Genomic DNA, 21858 nt, shown 5'->3' with positions numbered 1-21858 from the left:
ATCAGCAGAAAAAATGTTCAACTACTCCTCCTCTCCTTTTGTTTTGGAGTTTCACCAACTCACAGCCCAGCTTAATGCCTCTGGGGTAGAAATACGTGACAGAAACCTTTAATGTAGACACTTTTCACTCAGCAGATTCCCATCATTTACATAATCCAACATAATGCAGTCTAGACATTCAATTTGTCCTGTCATGTTATAGTTAATATTGTTTTCACCTACATTTTAGTCTGATATATTTACATTAACTTCCAATATTAAACTTTTGGGCATCTTCTCCTCCTGCATTAAGTTCCACTCTCTCCCATTTTTGATTGTGCACTCTCTTTACCAAGAACTTTGTACTGTATAATAATTGAGTGGGTCATCGGGAATTGACAACAAGATATCTGTGTGTGCGCTTACAGTTATCTGTGCGTGCACTCAAAAAGGCAGCCAACAAAGGTCAGAGACCCACACCACCCTGGCCACACACTCATTTCACCCCTGCCATTGGGAAGAAGGTGCAGGAGCCTGAAAACTGTAACACCCAGATTCAGGAACAGCTTCTCCCCTATAGCTATTTGGCTATTAAACACTACAGCCTCAAATAAGCTCTGAACTACATGGACTATTATTATTACACTATTATTGGAGGTTTTTTGTGTGTACGTATGTGTGCGTGACGTGTGTGTGTGTATATATACATATATATGATCTACATATGTGTGTATTTGTGAGTATGTGTATCGATACACACATTGAACTTTTTTTTCTCTCTCATTTATTATATTGTTTACAGCGCACAGTACTGTGTTTCTATGTTTATATATACTGTTGTGTTGCTGCAAGTAAGAATTTCATTGTTCTATCTGGGACATATGACAATAAAACACTTGACTCTCTCTCTCTCTCACTGTGAAGGTCCTGCTATGATTTGCCTTCCCAAAATGCAACACCTCACACTTATCTTAAACAGGAACAGCATTAAAATGTCGTTATACATTCTCTTCGGGACCAATGAAACAGAAGTAGCACACAAACTGCAGACTTTCCGGAACAAGAATTATGTTCTTGCTTGAGATGTCTTGAAGAACTGCATCAGAAAAAGGAAGTATTGATAGTCCAAAGTTTGAAAAGAGATAGAAATGGCATGGATTTGCATGTCCAAAGCCATGGACACATTGTCCATAGCAACCCAGATGGAGATAATGAAAAAGGTCATCCGTGGGCCACATGGTCAAAGAAGTGCTGATGCTCCAGCCCTGAGGGGCGATACCACAGCCTTTCATTGGCAGTGATGGTGCTCGGACGGGGAAGACTGTGAGGCCAACTGAGGTAGAAACAGAAGGGCTGGTAAGCGGACTGGCTGCAGGAGGCAGTGCAGTGCACCTCGATGGTGTGGGCCCTGGAGGCCCTGCAGCAGCCTGGGGTTTGACTGGATCAGGCACCGCTCCCAGTGACCAAGCAGGCGGACCATACAAGAGCTGCACCTGCACAAAGCCATGGAGCAACAGTGGAGGACACCAACGGCTATGCTTGGCTAGGCCAACCCTGCAACGCCGCCAGGCCAATCGGCCTTTCTGGCTAGATTAAGAACTCTACACCTACAACAAACTTGGTTTTGAAAATGGTGCCAAACTCTTGTATACTGTCTCATTGAACTATTCCTGTATATGGGATTGCATGGCAGGCGAGTTCATGACCCCTGACCCGGACTGTTGCCACACCGTGGGGGGCACGCCGTGTACTGCAGGTAATCACTTACAGTGCAGCTCTTTGCTTAGTCTTTTTCTTCTATTTTATGTTTGGAACGACTTCTGTTGTGGAACAATTCGCCAGTCCAAATAAGAGGGTGTTGCACTTTGCTGCAGCTCAGCTTCACCCGTCTTCACCCATCAGAGCGTCTCCGGCTCCTTCCCGGCGCTCCGAGTGTCCCGCCACCACTCCCCGTTCCTGCGCTCCTCCAGGCTCGGTACCCTTGCTCCGCACCTCGCTTCCTGCGGCTCTTCGGCCCCTCACCGCACCTGCTGGCCTTCCAGCCCCTTGTCACTGCTCGCCATCTCTGTCAGCCGGGTCCCACTTCCACTTGACTGGCGCTCAACACCTTGTGGCCGGGGCTGCCGAGCAGAACCATGGCCTGGTCCTCCGCCTCGGCTCCCAGCGCCCAGCCCAGCTCTCGCAGCTGCTCGGCTTCTGCTGCCGATCGGTCTCTCCTTGGTCCTCTTCCTCCTCCTCTTCGGGCTCGACACTCCGCTCCTCCTCCTTTTCCACCGCTTCCTCCTCCAAAGCCGTTGAGCACAACTCCCTGGGGCCTTCGCCCTCTGACCCCAGCGTGTCGCCGACCTCCAGCGCTCGCTGCTTCTGCCCCTGTAGATCTCCAGGCCCCTCGGCTCGGGTTCTTCCTGCTGCTCCTCTCCCAGCTCACTCAACCCGTCCTTTCCTCCCCCTCCTTCTCCTCTTCTCCCCCCGCCGGCCGATCGGCAGCCCTCTGCTTCTCGGCCTTGCCCGGCCATGTATCCCCTTCTCCCGCCGGCTGGCCAGACGTCTTCCCAGCTGCTTCCTGCGTCCGCGGGCTTGGCAGGCCTTCTCCCGGTTCCTCTTCCTCCGCCAGATCCTCCAGCTTTGTCCTCATTTTTACAGCACAAAAATTGGCCATTTTGGCGTTTTTTTCCAAGGTAAAATGAACCTGTTGCATGTGTTGGTAGTGTATGCCGTAAGCTGCTATGTCCTCCAGATGGCTTGAGCGACTCCGTGCATCACTTATGTGCAATCCCCCTATACTTGTGCTGAATCTAAGATATGCTTAAGATAGACATAAAATTAACTCAGCGGGTCAGGCAGCACTGTGGAGAAAAGGATAAGGTGGTATTTCAGGTACAGACCCTTTTTCAGACGACCCGAAACGTCACCTATTCCTTTTCTCCAGAGATGCTGCCTGACCCTGTTAGTTACTGCAGCATTTTGTGTCTATCTTCGGTGGAAACCAACATCTGCAGTTCCTTTCTACTACAAAGATGTGCTTATGTAGTATAGTAATACTTTTACTGAACTGTATACAAAAAAAACAATTTCACTGTATCTCGGTACATGTGACAATAAAGTACCATTGAACCATCTTCGAAAGACGAGGGGCCTTGATGGTGTAGTCAGGTCGGCGAAAGGAAAGGGGATGAGAGATTTTGACCAAGACCAAGGGGTCCGGGACATTTAAACAGTACCTAAGGGGGGGGGGGGGTCGTGAGGCCACGGACCCCGCACCAGAGGAGGGAGCTGTAGGCCGATTGGCCGCTCGCCTCCCGCTCAATCGCTCTCCCTGAATCCGCGAGTGGGCGCGCGAGCGGCGCATCCTCGCGCCCAGCCCCCTGACAGTCCGGGGGCGCGCGCACCCACGCGCACGCGGCGCGATCCCGCGGCCGGGCTCCCGCCCGCGCAAGTGCGCGGCCCCGCGCTGACTCGGCCGGGAAGATGGTGGCCAAGCTCCGGGCTCGGAAGCTGGCGCGGCGGTATCGGGCGGCGGCAGCGGCAGCCTTGGCTATCCTGGCCGTGCAGGCGCTGGCCGTGTGGAGCTTCAGCGGCCTGGAGGCGGAGGACAAGGTGAGGCTAGGGTCCGGACCCGGGGGAGGGGACGGTGAGGGACATGGCGGAGAAGGAGCGGCTGGTGGGAGGCAATGAAGGGAGAAGAACCCGGGAGGAGGGGGTCGTCAGTGGAGAGAGGCCGTAGCCGGTAGCGAGAGAGCAGAAGAGGGATGAGGGAGGGGAGACAGAATCAAGAGGGGGAGGCCAGGAGTGAGGCAAGGTTGTGGTCGGGAGGAGAGTGTCAGGAGTGAGGGATGAAGAGGAGGGGGGAAGGGGCAGCAGTGAGGGATGGGGAGGGGGTCAGGAGTGAGGGATGAAGGGGTTAGTAGTGAGGGGCTCGGGGTCAGGAGTGAAGGGGTCGGGAAGGAGGGGGGAGAGGTTTTTGATCAGGGAGGAGAGGGTCATGGGGAGAGGCTTGCGCCGGTCAGGAAGGGAGGGGGGGTCATGATCAGGAGTGAGGGGGGATGGTGCCGCCGTGGTCGGGGGAGAGGGTCGTGGTCAGGAGTGAAGTGTCGTGGTCAGGAGTGGGGGGGGGGAGGGTGGTGTCGAGGTCAGCAGTGAGGGGGAGGGGGGTCGTGGTCAGGAGTGAGGGGGACGGGTCATGGTCAACAGTGGGGACGACGACATGGGGAGGGGGAGTGGGATCTGGTCATGGGGAGAGGGTTGTGGTCAGGAGTACAGGGAAGGAGTGAGGGGGAGAGGTGGTGGTCAGGAGTGAGGGGGAGGGATCGTGATCAGGAGTGAGGGGGAGACGTCGTAGTCAGGAGTGAGGGGTGGGGTTGTGGTCAGGAGTGTGGTCAGGGGGAGGCGGTCAGGAGTGAGGGGAGGAGTAGTGGTCAGGAGTGAGGGGGAGGAGTGGTCAGGAGTGAGGGGGGGGGGTAGTGGTCGGGGTTTGGGTCAGGAGTGTGACAGGTAATAGGAAGAAGGAGGAGGTCAGGTCTAAGACGGGAGGGGAATTGGGAGGGTAGGGGTCATGTAAGGAAGGGGAAGGGGAGAGAGTCAGGTGTCAACAAGGAGAGGGGGAGGAGAGGAGCATGTCGGAAGTGTTGTAGAGGTCATGAATAAATGGAGAGGGGGCGAGGAAGTGGTTTAGGGTTTTTGCAGAGGAGAGGGTTGGCTGTTGGGCAGGGGAGGAGAAGGTGGGAAGAGATAATGCAGCGAATGCAGCGCCGGAGACTCAGGTTCGATCCTGACTACGGGCGCGGTCTGTACGGAGTTTGTACGTTCTCCCCGTGACCTGCGTGGGTTTTCTCCGATATCTTCGGTTTCCTCCCACACTCCAAAGACGTACAGGTATGTAGGTTAATTGGCTGGGTAAAATGTAAAAATTGTCCCTAGTGTGTGTAGGATAGTGTTAATGTGCGGGGAATGCTGGGTGGCGCGGACTCGGTGGGCCGAAGGGCCTGTTTCCGCGCTGTATGTCTAAATCTAAATGGGGAGAGGATTCAGGACAAGGCAGGAGAAGGAAAGGGGGGGGGGGTCAGTGGTAAGGCAGGGAAGAGGGGAGTAAGGGAAGGGAGAGGAGTGGTCAGGGATCAGACAGGTGAGACTGTACGAATCATGGGTTTTGAGATTTTGTTAGGGTTATTCAGGGGACAGGGTCTAAGAGGACCTTTGGCCCAGATGTTGATGGGTTATAGGGGTGTAGTGTGGTGTAGGGGGCAGTGGATTATAGAGGAGGAAGAACTGGAAAACTTGATAGAGGGCTGAGGTTCACTGGGGAAGCAGGGGGCAGGGAAGTGAGGAGTGTTGTGGTCAGAAGGTGAGGTGTGGGGAGGGTGAGGTGGTTTAGCGCAGTGGGATGCTGATTGGGAGGAGGGTTTTCCGTCAAAGTGGGTGATAGGGAAGGGCGACAAGGTGGAGGTGAATGATGGTAATGGAGGGGCACTGGATGCGAGGGAGGAAGGTCGGCCTGAACGAAGGAGGCAGGGAGGAGAGGAGAGAATTGGCTGGATGAGGAGAGAATTACAGTCTGGGGCCAAGTAGGGATTGTGGGAAGATTGACTGGGATGCAAAAGAAGTCTGGGTTGAATAGGAGGGGATCTGGCTGCGAATGAGGGAGGAAGTATGGGCTGATGGGAAGACAGTTGCACGCAAGATGGGAGAGGGCTTGATGCCATGAAAGTGTCAAGAGGTAGAGTTGAAGGTACTGGGGGTGAGGGCCAAGGAGTCCCAGAGGGGTAAAGATTGGGGGAACCGAAGGGGATGGTTGTGAGCATGTTGGGAGGGGGAGAATGGGTGGTGAAGAGTCTCGAATGCAGTGAGGTGCCGAAGTAGTCTGAGATGGCCTGGTTTACTTGGAAGCCACAGAGGCAGGTAATTGGGGCATTGGGAGGGCATGTGAGTCTGGTGTGGGTTAGGAATAGTGTCTGGCACAGAGAGAGAGAGAGAGGGTAAGAGGGGTCAGGGAGCAGAGGGGTGAGAGTGTTGGAGTTGGGTGGGCCGAGGAATTGAGTGGGAGAGCATTAGTTGGGGATCATAAAGCTGATGGGAGGTTGTTGATGGTTGATATCCAAGGGGGGGAGAGAGAGTTGGAACTAGCTTAGCAGAGGCAGGATTTGGGAGGGATGAGGATGTGATCCAGGAAAGAGGGATGGGGACTCTAGGTTGCGTAGAGTCAGGGACTGGGCTAGAGATGGGGGCAAGAGAGCAAACTGGAGGCAGGGAAGGACACTTGGAATATGGGCAGGGTGGGATTGGCATGGAAAGGAGGCTGACTGGAAGGGAATGAGGGAGAGAGTTGGCACCAAGAACAAAATAGAGGGGGAGGGAGAGGGGGCAGTGAGGGAAAACAGACTGAAACCGAATAAAACAGAATTTGGTTTACTGCACATATATCTGCTTAGAAGAAGTGTGGTAAATAAGGTTAGTGAACTACAGGTGCAGAGTGCCATGTGGGAATATGATGTTGCAATAACAGAAACGGCTGAAAAAAGGGGTCAGGAAGAGACATTAAATATTCCTGGCTGTGAAGTGTTCAGGAAGGAAGTGCAGTGGTGATGTTGGTTAAATAGGATATGACAAAGATGGAGAGAGGATGTTGTAGAAGAATCAAATATGGAATTTGTTTGGTTAGAGCTAAGAATCAATAGAGGGAACATTGCACTTGGGTATAATTCCATCAGTTGCCAAAAAGTAAGACAGATACAGATTGGCAAATATGCAGGTGATTGCAGAGAAGTGCGAAAATTAAAGGGTGGTTATAATGGGAGACTCAAATTACTTTAGGATAATTATAGTGTTTAAAGCAGAGAGGATGAAGAATTTCTAAAATATGTCCAGGATAATTGGTATTGATTTATTATTGCCACGTGTACTGAGATACAGTGAAAAGCTTTGTTTGGCAATCATAGTTAAATCAAGTTAGATCATATTATACACGAGTACAAGCAAGCCATACACAAGTACAACAGGCAGTGCAAAAAGGAAAAATACCAGTGTGCAAAAAATTAGTTGCAGTTACAGATTTTAAAATCAGTGTGAGGTCCGCTGTGAAGTGGATTGGAAGATTGGACCTCACCCAGCTTGTGAAAGGATGTTCAATAGCCTGATAACAACGGAGAAGTTGTTCTTCCTGAACCTGGTGGTACTTGTTTTAAATCTGTTGTATCTACACACTGGGAGAAGAGGGAATGATTGGGGAGAAAATGTAATTTTCTGAGCGATATGATTCTGGAGCCGTTGTTGCATATGGTTATGGAGAATGAGGCGGGTCAATATACAAAATTTCAGTAGGGAAATTTGGAACATAGTAATTATGACACTATAAAATTTAGGTTGGCTATAGAAAATAAGATATTTTAAATGCCCTTTCTTCAGTAAACCTGATCCCCCCCCCCCCCACTGCTATTAGAGATGGATCCTCCACCCATGACTCTTCTGTGTCCCACAGTTCTGCTCTTGCTCCCCCTACTCCCTGACAGAACAAGGATAGAGATTCCCTAGTCCTTGCCTTATACTTTATCAGCCTCCACATCCAACATATTCTCCAACATTTCTGCTACCTTCAATATGATCCTGCCAGCAGTCACATCATGGAGGAAATGCAAAGGAGTGGCAAGGAATGGAGATTAAGAGATCCAGAAAAGGAAAAGTGTCTGAAATGGTCCAAGTGAATTTAAGAGCCGAGTGGAAGTTGGGAGCAAAGGTGATAAAGTTGACGAGTTCCACGTGAGTGCTGGAAGCATCGGCAATGTCGTTGTTGATATAGTGGAAAAAGAGTTGAGATTTGCCAGAGTAGGTTTGGAAGAAAGACCATTCCACACAGCCAACGAAAAGACAGGCGGAGCAAGGGCCCATCCGAGTGTCTATAGTTACTTGTTTGATTTGAAGAAAGTGAAAGGAATCAAGAGAAGTTATTGAGAGTAAGAACAAGTTCTGCCAGGAGGATAAGAGTGGAGGGGAACTGGTTAGGTCTTTGTTCTAGAAAAAAAGCAGAAGACTTTCCTGAATTGGACGGAAGTGTGTAGAGTTTGGACATCCATGGTGAGTATGAGATGATGGGGGGCCAGGAAATTGGAATTAATGTGATGAGATCTATCATATCCGGGAGACGTGGCCTGGTGTTCATGGGTAGGGTCATGGTCCTTGGGTAGGTAAGAGGAGGTGTGTAAAAGATGCCTCTAGCCTCTGCAAGACTGCTAGACCACAATGGCAACACCTTGTCTGAGGGTTTGATGACGAGGTTAGGATTGGTGCAAAGTGAGCGGTGAGCTGTACTTTTGGAAAGGGTGTGGTTGGATTAGGTGAGGGGAGTGAAGTAGAGGTGATTGTGTCACAATTGCAGTTGGAAATGAAACGGTTGAGAGAGGGTAAACAGCCAGAAGGGGGTGTCCAAAAGAAAGGGGAGCGTTGGAGATAAAATAAAGCGAGGGGGAAGAGAGAGATCAGAGGAGTGAGTGGAGCGATATGGTATTGGAGAGGGGGGGCGGGGGGGTAATGGAGTCTGCAGTTGTAGAAAAGCAGGGAGGCTCCCCGTGGAAAGTGGCAAGGCTGATTTAGCCTTGATTAAGCAGTTATGGCATACACATTTCTGGGCTTTATTGATGCAAGTATAAAACTGGAATTCATGCTAAACCCTTATGAAACTAATGTAGCCTCAATTTTGGTTGTCTCATTGTAGAAATAATGTGAATGCATTAGGATACAGAAAGGAGTGAGGAGAATTGCTCCTGTGTTGAGGGACCATGGTTCAAAGCATAGAGGCTGGGACTGTTTGCTTTAGAGAAATGAAGAATATGGGGAGATTTGATCAAAGAATATAAGGATGAGGATGTGGCAAAAGTTAGTACTGGGCTTTCCCTGTTGGTGAAGGGATTACACATATAAAATGGAGGGAAGAGAATTAAGTGACCTGAAAAGAAATGTGTTTATGCATTTTGTGTCTGGAGTATGTGTATCAAACCCACTGCCCATTGGGCAGACTAGGACTTTATTCCTTGGAGCGCTGAGGGGTGATCTTAGAGAGGTATATAAAATCATGCAGGGAATTGATAGGGTGAATGTATAAGATATCTTGTACACCTCTCCAAGATCACCCCTCAGCACTCCAAGAACATCCTTTTCCCCAGGGTTAGGAAATCAAGAACCAGAGGGCATAGGTGTAAGGCTGGGAAAGGGCAAGATTTATTGGGAAAATGAGGGGCAATATATGTGGAATGAGCTGCCCATGGACGTAGTTGAGACAGGTACTATAACAGCATTTAAAAGACATTTGGACAGGTAAAGGTTGAGAGAGATATGGGTCAAGCAAGGCAAATAGGACTAGTTTAGATGGGGCATCTTGTTAGGCATGGATGAGTTTGGCAGAAAGGTCAATTTCTGTGCTGTATGATTCTATGATTTTAAGAAGAAGATTGTGCGAATGGGATTGGTGAGTTGCACAAGTGGAGAGCAAGTGCAGACATAAAGTACAAATAAGAATGGAAGGGGAGATGGTGGAGAGAATAGAGTTGAACATGGAGAGAGAATGAAGAGGCGCAGAGGGAGAGAGGTGAAGAAAAAAATGGAGTGGGCAGGAAAGGCTGGAGTGGAGGGAAATGGGAGGGAAAGGGGTTGGAGAGGAGGGGAGTGAGGATATGCTATTGGGAGGGGAGTAGGGTGGACTAGAAGTGATGGAGTGAATGATGTACATATGAAGGTTGAGCTGCAGTAAAAGTTGAACTTCTGTGGTAATCATCTTGCACATCTGGAGTTGCTGTTCCAGGTTTTGGCAGAGCAACATTTGCATCGTAACAAATTCAGGGAAACTCCTTGCTCTCCTCAAAACATTTGAATTTTGGCTCTGAAACTAGTTCAGAGCATCAATGTGAGATGTTAGAGGGAGCCTTAAGGCACGCCATCTTTCCTTGCAGCCTTTCCACTTTATGTGCTGTTAAGTTTGCCCTGAATTCCTTGGTGGAGAAACCGAGAGTTCACGATTCTGGGCAGCAACCCATTGACTCCTTTGGTAGCTGCTTGTCATCCTGCATATAATGCCCATCAAGTGGACCCTTTGAGTTCGTCAATAGCTTGACACCGAGTTTAATCTTCAGATTCATAGCTTCTGCAGAGTCAGCGATTAAGTTACCTTGGAAATTGGCAGGCTTTGGCTTGGAATTGCAAAATCAAGCTATTCTATGTGGGACCCAATCAAAGCTGTTTCTGTTGCACAACTCTGCCTCCCAGCCCACCACTTCTCCTACCAGCCCTACTTTCCCCTGTGATTGCTGGTATGGTAAAGCAAGGTTCCCTTTTTCATTTCCAACATGGAATGGATGTGGATCTGTATCCACACAATATTTGAGTCTTCAATGAGAAGACCTGCAAAACAGTCATACTCCTGTGATCTTGTGGCAAGAAAGTCCTGGCTTCACATGAAACCTGTTGTACAATGCTGCCATTGTGCTGAATGGGACAGGATTATTACGGACCTGGCAATTCAAAATTGGGCATCCATGAGGTGCTGAAGACTTCTATGCTCCCACAATCTGTGATTTCATGTCCCTCATTCCCATCAAAGCAGGGCCAATCCTAATTTATTTGGAAGTGTGGAAGGGTATGTTCTGAGTTTATGTGTGTGCTAATAATAAAAGCAGCATGTAAAAGACAGAGCAAAATGGAGCATAGGAGATTGAGTGGTGACATGGAGGCAAATAAAATCATATGGGGTACAGACAAGATAGATGGTCAGTCTAATCCAAGGTTGAGGGCGTCTAAAAATAAAAGGTTTAAGGTAAGGGAAGAAAGATTTAAAGGGGAAAAAAACTGTCTGAAGAAGGGTATCGACCTGAAAAGTCACCCATTCCTTCTCTCCCGAGATGCTGCCTGACCCGCTGAGTTACTCCAGCATTTTGTGTCTACCAAAGATTTAAAGGGGATCTGAGGAGCAAATTTTCACATAGAAGGTGGAGGGGGGATATGAAATGAGCTGAATGATCTGCCAGAGGAAGCTGTGCAGGTGGGTACAATGACAACATTTAAAAGACATTTGGACAAATACGTGGATAGGAAAGGTTAGAGGAATATGGGCCAGGTGCAGGTAAATGGAACTAGCACAGATAGACATTTTATGGACAATAGACAATAGGTGCAGGAGTAGGCCATTTGGCCCTTCGAGCCAGCACCGCCATTCAATGTGATCATGGCTGATCATTCTCAATCAGTACCCCGTTCCTGCCTTCTCCCCATACCCCCTGACTTCGCTATCCTTAAGAGCTCTATCTAGCTCTCTCTTGAATGCATTCAGAGAACTGGCCTCCAATGCCTTCTGAGGCAGAGAATTCCACAGATTTACAACTCCCTGACTGAAAAAGTTTTTCCTCATCTCTGTTCTAAATGGCCTACCCCTTATTCTTAAACTGTGGCCCCTGGTTCTGGACTCCCCCAACATCGGGAACATGTTTCCTGCCTCTAACATGTCCAACCCCTTAATAATCTTATATGTTTCGATAAGATCCCCTCTCATCCTTCTAAATTCCAGTGTATACAAGCCTACAATCTTTGTCAGTAAGGGTGAGTTGAGTTGCATGGCCTCTTTCTGTGCTGTATGACTTTGTATCTACTTGTCCAAATATCTTTTAAAGTTATAATTGTACCGCCTGTACCACTTCCTCTGCCAGCTCTTTCTAGTCATTGCAAATTAATTCCAGATCATTGAATTGACTGAGTTTAAATTCCCCATTTGCTGTGGATTGTTGCCGAGGCCCTTGGATTCCTGCTGATTTTTGCCTCTAATTGCAAGCTCTGAACAGACGATTATCATTGTTGAGACCATTATGCTTCCATGCTGTGCTCATTATTTACTGAGCTGGGAAATAGGGCTGTTAAATCTGCTGGAGTGTTTGCCAAGGGCCTGCTTAAGGGTTCAGCAGGAAGGTGGGTGCTGATTACAGGCGGAAAACAACTCCAGTGAAATTCCGAGTGTATGTTAGGATCCCGAGAAGTGTAGCTGAATAGAGGGATCTTGAATTACATTGTCGAAGAAGAAATACAGTAGTGGAGGCAGATGGCTAAGATGTCACCATGGATACTGTATTTTTAATGACTTACAAGCTCCTGCCGGAGCTGATTGAAACGTTTCAATGCTTAGAGTGATTAAGGAACCACATGCAGTTATGATCACATCACAAAAATGATCTGTGCAAGAGGCACAAGTGAAGTGATTTACTGTAATGGGGAGACAAGCGACTGCAGATGCTAGAATCTTGAGCGGAAATTGAACTGCTATAGGAACTCACCAGGCCAGTCTACCTCTGTAGAGGGAAATAGACAAACAACATTTCTGTTTGGGATCTTTCTTCAGACTGATGGAGTAGAGACTTGAGAGCTGAGATGAGAGGAAGGACATGAGCTAGCAAGTGATAGGTGGACCCAGGTGAGGGGTGCTTGGCAGATGAATCAAGGAAGTGAAGAAGACAAAAGGGTGCAAATGGTGGAATCTAATAAGGTACAGTTTGAAATGTAGAACAAGAGGTAGGTAGAAGAGAATGGGGGAAGCAAAATGGTGAACTTGGATAGGGTGGGGTGGGAGAAGATCTGGTGGAGAACGGAATTGGGTGTGGGAGGTGGGGAATGGTGAATAGAGAGGATGTTATTTACAATTATAGAATTCATACCGTTGGGATGTAGGTTACCCAGCCGTAGTATGTGTGGCAGTGGATAACATTAAAGGCAGTTAGATTGGTATAGGAAGGGGAATTACCAGGATGTAGCTAGAAATAAAGAATCTTAATTGAGGAAAGAATAGTTAGGTAGTGTGATTTTCCCTGGAATAGAGAAGGATGCTTGAATTGCAATGTATTAAATTTGAGAGCCTTGATGGAATGAATAGGAAGGATCTACTTTTCTTGACAAAAGGGCTAATAATTAAAGAGGTTAAAGGGAATTGAAGGAATACCTTGCCAGAGAGCACCAGGAACTTGCTATCTAAAATGGTATAGAAGAGGAGCTATTAATCATAAGAAAGAGAGCTACTTGGATGAGCTTTTGATGCATAGTAACTTCAAGACCACAATCCAAAGGCTGGGAAATGGAGATGGATGAGATCGTCTTTATTGATGGACATGAACAAGATGAGCCAAGTAGTCGTCATTTGTGCTGTAAGGGTGTCAAAGGTTACGGGGAGAAGGCAGGAGAATTGTGTTGAGAGGGAAAGATAGATCAGCCGTTATTGAATGGCAGAGTAGACTCAATGGGTCGAAATGCCTAACTCTGCTCCTATGACTTATGAATTTATGAAGTTGCCACTATTCCATGATCAATTTCTACCTCCCAACTAATCCCCATTTGCCTTGATTTGCTTGGAAAAGAGGTGGGGGCGGGACAAAGCCTGGCAAGTGACAGTTGGATACAGGTGAGTGGGGGGGGGGGGGGGAGAGGGGGCAGGGGCTATTTGGCAGATGGATGGAGTAAGTGACAAAGGCAAGAGATGAACTGGTGTCGGAACATGGTTAAAAAGCAGGAGAACAGCAGGTATTTGGTAAAGCATAATTAATTAATCACTTTTGCTTCTGAACATATCTGCTGCAGCAAACTGGCAATGTGTATCGTGTCATCTGTGGTAATGCCTGATTATTAGGGGTCTGCACTGTGCTAAGTGTCCTTTGGGATTTTAAATCAATCTTGTATGCTTTTAAATTGAGATGCTTTGTTGCTTGTTGTGCTTATTGGATGAAAGCTGATTTTGGTATGCTATCAATAGAACAGATGCCATTTATGATGTACTGCATTAAAGTTCTTATTGTACATCTTTAAAAAAAAAAAATCAATTAGCTAATTTTCATGTTTCCAAAGGTGAATATAACTTTGAAGACAGAATTAGAATAGCAGTGAAGAATTATTTTGCTGCTGAGGTGTAATTGTAGCCTACAACCAATGGCATAAAGACTCACTTGTCCACATTCAAGTAAACCCCCTGGCACCCGTTCTCATTTCTCCCCCTGCCCGCCCCAGTGCACACATCTTTCTCCTACCACCTGTCATCCTATCTTTTCCCTTCCATCCTTCAATTCCCTTTTATCACCCTCTCTTTTCCCTTCCCCATGTTCCTTCCATGTATATTCTTCCCCCCAGATTACATTGCAGCCCTTTTCTTTTCCTTACCTCACACCCTTCTGTCTCCATTTCACCTCTAGCCTTTGTCACCATCTCCACCCATCTGCCAAATCAACCCTCCTTACCTGTCTCCACCTATTACTTTCCAGGCTTTGTTCCACCCCTTTCTCTCCCAGTTTTCTACCACCTGCTCTATCAGTCTGAAGGAGGATCACAACCCAAAACATTGTCTGTTAGTTTCCCTCCACAGGTGCTTCCTGATTCTCTGAGCCCCTCTCACTTTGTTTATTGCTCTGATTTCCAGATGATGGAAATCTGAAATTGAAATGAACTGCTGTAAACACTCCAGATCAGTCTCTTGTGTCTTCATTTGGCCACTGTCCTTCTTACCATATGGAGACCAGAATTGTTCACATTACCAAGACTGCAGTCCACCTGATTTTTAATGAGAGTTGAACAGAACTTTGTTTCTTCATTTAAGAGTTAAAGAATCAGTGTTTTGTGTGGTCCGTTTTATGGTCGTTAATCTTTATTGTTACCTTTTCAACAAAAAAACATGCTTCTGAAGAAACCCAGCGGGTCAAGGGATGTGGAGGGGTTAGGGGTGGGTGATGGGCAGAAGGTGTTGGTGGACGAAGGGAGAGGAATCGGTGGCAGGAGCAGGGTGAGTGAAAAGAAAGGCATGCTTGAGAGGACCTCCAGGTATAATGTTGCCGAACACTGTCCAAATCATGGGCTACCACCTAAATAATGATGTTTGATTTTCTTTTAGTCAGTCAGGGTAATTTTCTCCTTCCCTGATACATCAGAATGTCACTAACAGCTTCCAGCTCAACAACCCTGATTTTCTTTTAGTCAGTCAGGGTAATTTTCTCCTTCCCTGATACATCAGAATGTCACTAACAGCTTCCAGCTCAACAACCCTGAGTTGGACGTCCTCAAGATGCAACCTGATTTTGCAACTATATGTTGCTAAGTAATGCATTGATCCCCACAGGTCACCATTTTGTAGCTGCAACGCATCTCCTTCCCTGATTTATAAAACAAAATAGGATTGCTAGATGGGTTCAGCGGGTCAAACATCATGTGAGGAGGGAAATGATAGATGATGTTTGTTTTGATTATTAATTTCCCCCCTCAGAGGCTTCCTGACCCACTGAGTTCCTCCAGCAGCTGTCCTTTTTTTTGCTAGTTTCCAGCATCTGTAGTCTCTTGACACTCATTTGTAGATTTGTATTTATTTCATATATAGTTTGTTGTCAAATGTATGTCGTCTATGTATGAAGAGGTAAGTAGTCTGTACTAGTCAAACTTCTGTAAGCATTAAATAATGCATCCTTTCTTACATTAAGCATCAGTTCGAGCTTAAAAACATCCCGTTTTGAGCAAATTTGAATATCATAAATATTGGTGACACTTAGCTGCAGCTCTTTCACACTCTTTGCATCAACAACGTTTGCACTCTGTGATACATTGATTCAATGCTGTAAATCAAACCAAATTCCCCAAGTACACTGCCTTTGCTAACAATAATTACTACCTATTCATGGAATCAGTAAGCAGAACACCTAATTAACTGTAAACCATAGCTTTTAATGGGCAATTAACTTGTAGCCTTTTTTCCCCTGTGCAAAACAAGTTAAAGATTAGTTTGCATTTAGAATTAACGACATTTTGGAATGAAAGTAATCCCTGACCAAATTTCTTTTCCAATTTTGCACCATATAGAAGCTGCAGTCTTTTAAATATTGGCCTCTTCAATCACACAGCTGTGTAACATAAATTTAACCAAATTGGGAATTTTATGCAGTAATGATAAATGTGAAGCTTCAAGATTGTTGTTGCATTCAATCACTCTTGATACTTGAATCATTATGTTTTTTTGCATAGATTGAGTAATTAGTTAATAATTAATTATATAAATATAAAAGAGTTGCTATTAAATTCAAGCATGTAACTTCCTTAAACAGAGCATGGTAAATTATGTATCTCGATATATTTACTTCTAAAAGATGTTCTCCCTAGTTTCAGTTCTTCTGATAGAGCATTCTTTGCATCCTCTGCATAGCAAATCCCTGCTAATTTCTCACATTCTTGATGTCTTTGGCACTGGTTAGCAAGGAGAGAAAATATCATTTTCCAGGTCACTATCAAACCTCTGGTGTTAATTTAGCTTCCCTTTAAAATATATTTTTCCCTTCTGCCTCACTCACATCACTTGCTCATAAGTTATATTCACAAACCACTTTCCGGCGACAATATTTTATCAAGTTTTAATTTTTTTTAGTGAATGGCCCTTTTTCAATTTTACATTCATTTCTTCTGACTGCACTTATGAAATCTATTATGCTATTTCCCTTTTTTGTGGTTTTGACTGTCAGTATCTGGGAATGATCTGGCGTGCTATTGATTTTTTTTGCTCCCTCCCTATTCTTCGGGCTCTGTATTGCATATCTTGGATAGTTTCTCAGGGTTGAGGATAACTTGCTTCTCCTCCAGTTCTATAGTTCTAAGATGACTGGAGCCCTCTGCAGGCTCTGTAGACTCCAACAAAGGTTGCTTTTTTGGGTGGGTGTTATTTGGGAGCATGATCTTCTGTTTGCACACAGTCCAATTAATTTAGATGCAGAGAAGGCCTGGTGTTGCATGTCATAGTCATTGCACGGATCCTCAGCAACCACCAAATAACTCCTCCCAGAATAGCTATGTGAGTTTCATCCATCAAGTGGTAGTGAACCCAACAGAGCGAACCGAAGTGTTGGGAACAGCTCCAACTATTTAATCGGTTCTTTCAAAAGCAAAAGCTTTCAACTTCCATCAACTAAGAAAGATTACTGAATATTCTTCTTTCCTGTTTTGGCTATCCTCGGAAGATTGTTACGGTTCTGTGTCTGCTACACAATGACATGCAAACTGTACCCCAAATTGATGGATTCAATCTCAGTGCATGCTGGGATTAAGCAAGGTTGTGTTATTATACTTCCCAGACTCGGTTACATGTCATTTCTCCACATTATATTGTAACAGGCACCCATCTACTTTATGTTTTGCTGAGGACTGTTTGTACTGTTCCAATTTGGAATTTTTACTGCGTAAATTCCTGCACTCTGGAATTGCTTTGATTGGATTTTTTTTGCGTACAATTCAGTAAAATCTTGCTATGCACAATCATGCCCAAGTTCAAGAGTGTAAAAATAGTAGATTGGACAATTTTCATGCCTCCAGTCGTCCATGATGGCAATGTACTTATTTATTGTTTTTATCATCTGAATAAAAACGGCTTTTTATTGTTTTCTGCCTTGCGTCATCTGTTTAGTTTAGGGATTCAATCAAATACCATTCCAATTGACAACTGTAATTATGTTCTGCTTTTACTTTACTTGTAAACTGGAGCTGTTGTTGGATTTTGAAGAGCAAAATCAGTAGGACTGAACTGCTCTTATGTTAAAATGTTGGGTTAATTAACATCATGCTTAATTAAACCTTGTGTTGTTTACAATATTAATTAACTGAACATTCTTAACGTGGAGGTGGAATACTGATCATTCCATGCCAGCCTTCTGACTATTACCAAGATCAAGAATTTCATGCTTTTATTCTCTAAGAAAATGGTTTTATCGGGGAAAAAAATCTCGGGTGGTGCAGGATCTGGTGATGGGAAGGGAACATGAGAGGCTGGTGATATGTTATGCATTAATTACTAGATTAATTGACTGTTGCAAATTGCTCGTAGTGTGCAGGGGAACGGTGGAATCTGAGGGGAATTGATAGGAATTCCTTTTCTCCAGAAATGCTGCCTATCCCGCTGAGTTACTCCAGCATTTTGTATGTACCTTTGATAGGAATGTGGGATGTGTTGCCATTTAAATGCAGCACCAGATAAAATGCCAGACAGTGACTTTGCCTCAGTTAATAACCATACTTTATTCATGATAAATCCAAACAACAAAGATTCATGACACGGCTTATTACTTAACTCTTTAGTTTCGCAATTCATTTATTTACGCAACTTTAGCTTACTTCACAACTTCCGTTACTGACACAACAATCTGTATTTCGATATATCCTGCTCTCGATGAACCTGGCTGAGGTTAGACTTGGCAGGTTCTTCTCCTGGTCCTTGTCTCGGGTATGTTGTCTTCAGTGGTTGGTCTCTGGGTGACAGCTGCCGGTTATCTCGTAAGAACCTTTTTAGACTTTTCTCCATATACTTTCCAGACATTGCTTCATTATTTATAGCTGATTATACAGCTGCAAGTCCAGTCCTTATCCGTACTAATATGTCTTTTGAAAACTCCTTCAAAACCCTGCTGATGATGTCCCACCATTGTGCTTTCAGAATTCATCAGATTGTTGAGACATAAAACTATAGCAATATAAAATTATTAAGGGATTGGACATGCTAGATGCAGGAAATATGTTCTCGATGTTGGGTGAATCCAGAACCAGGGGCCACAGTTTAAGAATAAGGGGTAGGCCATTTAGAACTGAGATGAGGAAAAACTTTTTCACACAGAGAGTTGTGAATTTGTGGAATTCTCTGCCTCAAAAGGCAATGGAAGCCGATTCACTGGATGCATTCAAAAGAGAGTTAGATAGAACTCTTTGGGCTAGCGGAATCAAGGGATATGGGGAGAAGGCAGGAATGGGTTACTGATTGTGGATGATCAGCCATGTCATATTGAATGGTGGTGCTGGCTTGAAGGGCTGAACGGTCTATTCCTGCACCTATTATCTATGTTCCTGTCACAAGAATCCATTTCCCAGAACATCCTTATCTGCTTGTCCTGTGCCCAGGGCCAGATCACAGAATTGTATCAGCACAACACTTTATCTACTTTCTACCCCAAACAGCACATTTTGGATTTCAACCGTCATCTGATGAAATTTAAAAAATTCAGATCCTCTCGTAATCTCCTCCCACTACCTTAAACCTAAGGGTAAATAACCGATAGTTACTTCTGCTAAAGGGAAGATTTTCTCACCATTTATCCCATCTCAATAGAGCAATATAGGATAGAAACAGACCCTTTGGTCCAATTTGTCCATGCTAACGGAGTTGTCTAACCGAGACAGTCCCACTTTCCTGCATCTGGCCCGTATGTCTCCCATCCTTTCCGATACATATACTCGCACAGGTATCTTTTAAATATTGTAATTACACCCTCCTCTACCATTTCCTTAATTCGTTCTACATACACACCACCCTGTATGTGAATAGACTTGCTCCCCAAATCCCCAAATTCCTTTTAAATCTCCCCCTCCAACAAACCTAGACTTCCCTATACTGGGAAAAAGACTGATGTTCACCCTGTCTATATCCCTCATGATTTTATATCCTCTGCCAACCCTCAGAGTCCTGCACTGCAGGGAAGAAAGACTATCTGGCTTCTACTTGTAATTCAAACTCCAACCCGGTAACATATTCCTACATGTTTTTTGCACTCTTCCCGATTTAATTACATCCTTTCACTGCAAGATAACCAAAATTGTACACAGTACTCCAAATGTGACATTACTGATGTTTTGTAAGGCTGAAACATGATGTCCAAGCTTCTGAACTCAATGCCCTGACCGATATTTAAAGGCAACCATGCTGTGCGCCATCTTCATCAGCCTGTCTATATATCTGTCGATATTTTCAAGAAAATATGTACTTGTATTGCTGAATTGCTCTGTCCTGGGACCTACTTCATGTATAAATCCTGCCCTGGTTTATCTTACAAAAATGAATTTACCATGCCACCTGCATTCACATCAAAGTTGTTAATGTAATTAATGAATATCAGAGAACACTGATCTATTCCCCTCATTTTGTCTAGCTCGGTCGGGTCCCTCCCCTCTACTTTCTCTGCTCCAGAGTAAACAAACCCACCAGTCTCTCCTCATTGCTAAAATGTTCAACGACTTGTGAACATCCTCCTCAGTGCAATCATATTCTTCCCAAAGCGTGGGAACCAGAGCTCCGACAATTTTTTATACAGTTTTATCATAACTCCCATATTATATCCGAAGCATTGACAGATAAAGCCAAATGTCTTTTTTGGCATTATCTGTGGTTTTGGCTTTTGACATTGAGCCGGACAGAACTAGAAGCAGAAGTAGCCCGTATGGTCTGTTGAATCAGCTGACTGTTCAGTAAGTTCATAAATGACGTGAGCACTACCTCATCTCCACTGTCCTGCCAGCATCCCATTAGTTTTATAAACCATAAATATACATCAACTTGATGGTATTCAGAAATTTGGACTCAACAGCTCTCTGGGGTAGAGTATTCAAATGTTCACTATCTGAGAGAAGAAATTTCTCCTCATCTCCATCTTGAATGCCTAATATTTGTCTCCTTGCCATTGCTGGATTGAATGACTGTTTGCTTGACAAAGGAGAACTTGTTTAGAGTTGGCAAGTTCTCAATTTCTGAGCAACTGCCAGTGTTCAAATCTCAAGACGTGAATTTATTTAGTTATTCCTGCCTTTGTGAGCTGATTTGTCACAGTGCAAGTGAATTTAGTTTACTTTAAATTAATCACCACAGAGATTCTGATGTCTAGATTTTTGGATGTTAATTGTGGGTTTTATTCGCTCTAGTATTTTGACAGGTACGCATCAAAAAGCAGCTTACATCTGGGTAACTTGTGAATCAAACATTTTGTAACTGACTACACCGTGTTGCAAATGTTTCCAGTCCAATAAAAATTCTACCAATCGTGGCAGGATCATTTGCTCAAATTTAAGCCAATATTTTTCAGGCACAGGCTCGAAACTCCTGCATTTTTCAGGCACAGGCTCGAAACTCTTGTCTGATGAAGAGTCTCGACACGAAACGTCACCCATTCCTTCCATCAAGAGATGCTGCCTGTCCCGCTCAGTTACTCCAGCATTTTGTGTCTATTCTCGAAACTCTTGTACTGTTTTAAATGAATTCTAACTCGGGAATTGCACAGGTAAAATTTATCAGTAATATCTGAGCAGCAGATCTTCTTTAGATTCATCCAGGCAGTACTTGATGATCTCTATTACTGCGGAACAGTATACAATTTACCTTCTATGTCATGCAGAATGGCTTGGTCATTTTATTTTTATGCCTAGAGTAATTAATTGAGTGGCTTATGCTTTTGTATTGTTTTGTGTTGAGTTACTACATTTTCAAATAATGTGAAAAAATACTTCAAATAATTGAAATCATAATGAACTGTTGATTTCATGAATATCAACCTGAATTGAGGCCTGCAGAGGGGAAGCTGCTATAACTGAGAGATTAGAACATTGCAAATCCTTTATTTTTTATCTCACCTTGCTCTCCATTCTCTGCTATTTACTTCATTCAGAATGTCAGTTACAAATCTGCCGAGCATGACGTCTAATTAAACTAATTTTCTCTGCCTGCACATGATCTATATCCCTCCATTCCCTTCATATCTATGTGCCCATCTAAAAGCCTATTAAAAGCACCCTCAAGGGTGAAGGTGAGCAGACGGAAGTGGTAGTGCATGTCGGCACAAACGACGTCGGGAAGAAGAGGAAAGAGATTCTGCAGCGCGACTTTAGAGAGCTTGGAAGAAGGCTGGAAAGCAGGACCTCCAGGGTGGTTGTCTCCGGTTTTCTTCCACTTCCTCGTGCTGGTGAGGGCAGGAACAGGGAGACAGGGGATTTAAATGTGTGGCTGAGGAGCTGGTGCAGGGGGCAGGGATTTAAATTTTTAGACCACTGGGATCTGTTTTGGCATACGGGTGAATTGTACAAAAGGGACGGGTTGCACCTCAACAG

The 21858-nt window shown here is 45.1% G+C and overlaps 1 protein-coding gene across 2 annotated transcripts in view; it reads left to right on the top strand.

Moving 5' to 3' along the window:
* Positions 1-3407: 3407 nt before the first annotated feature.
* xylt2 (xylosyltransferase II) overlaps positions 3408-21858 on the top strand; it is a 65186-nt gene continuing 46735 nt past the window's right edge. For both annotated transcript variants that reach the window (XM_078401200.1, XM_078401198.1), the window contains exon 1: positions 3408-3576. In XM_078401200.1, coding sequence (XP_078257326.1) covers positions 3448-3576 — 129 coding nt within the window. In that variant the 5' untranslated portion in view covers positions 3408-3447. The remainder of the gene's footprint in view (positions 3577-21858) is intronic.

Source organism: Rhinoraja longicauda, chromosome 6, assembly GCF_053455715.1.
Source record: "Rhinoraja longicauda isolate Sanriku21f chromosome 6, sRhiLon1.1, whole genome shotgun sequence".
In the NCBI taxonomy this organism is placed as follows: domain Eukaryota; kingdom Metazoa; phylum Chordata; class Chondrichthyes; order Rajiformes; family Arhynchobatidae; genus Rhinoraja; species Rhinoraja longicauda.
Note: the sequence above shows the minus strand (reverse complement) of the source record. Positions and strands in the feature narration are given on the sequence as shown.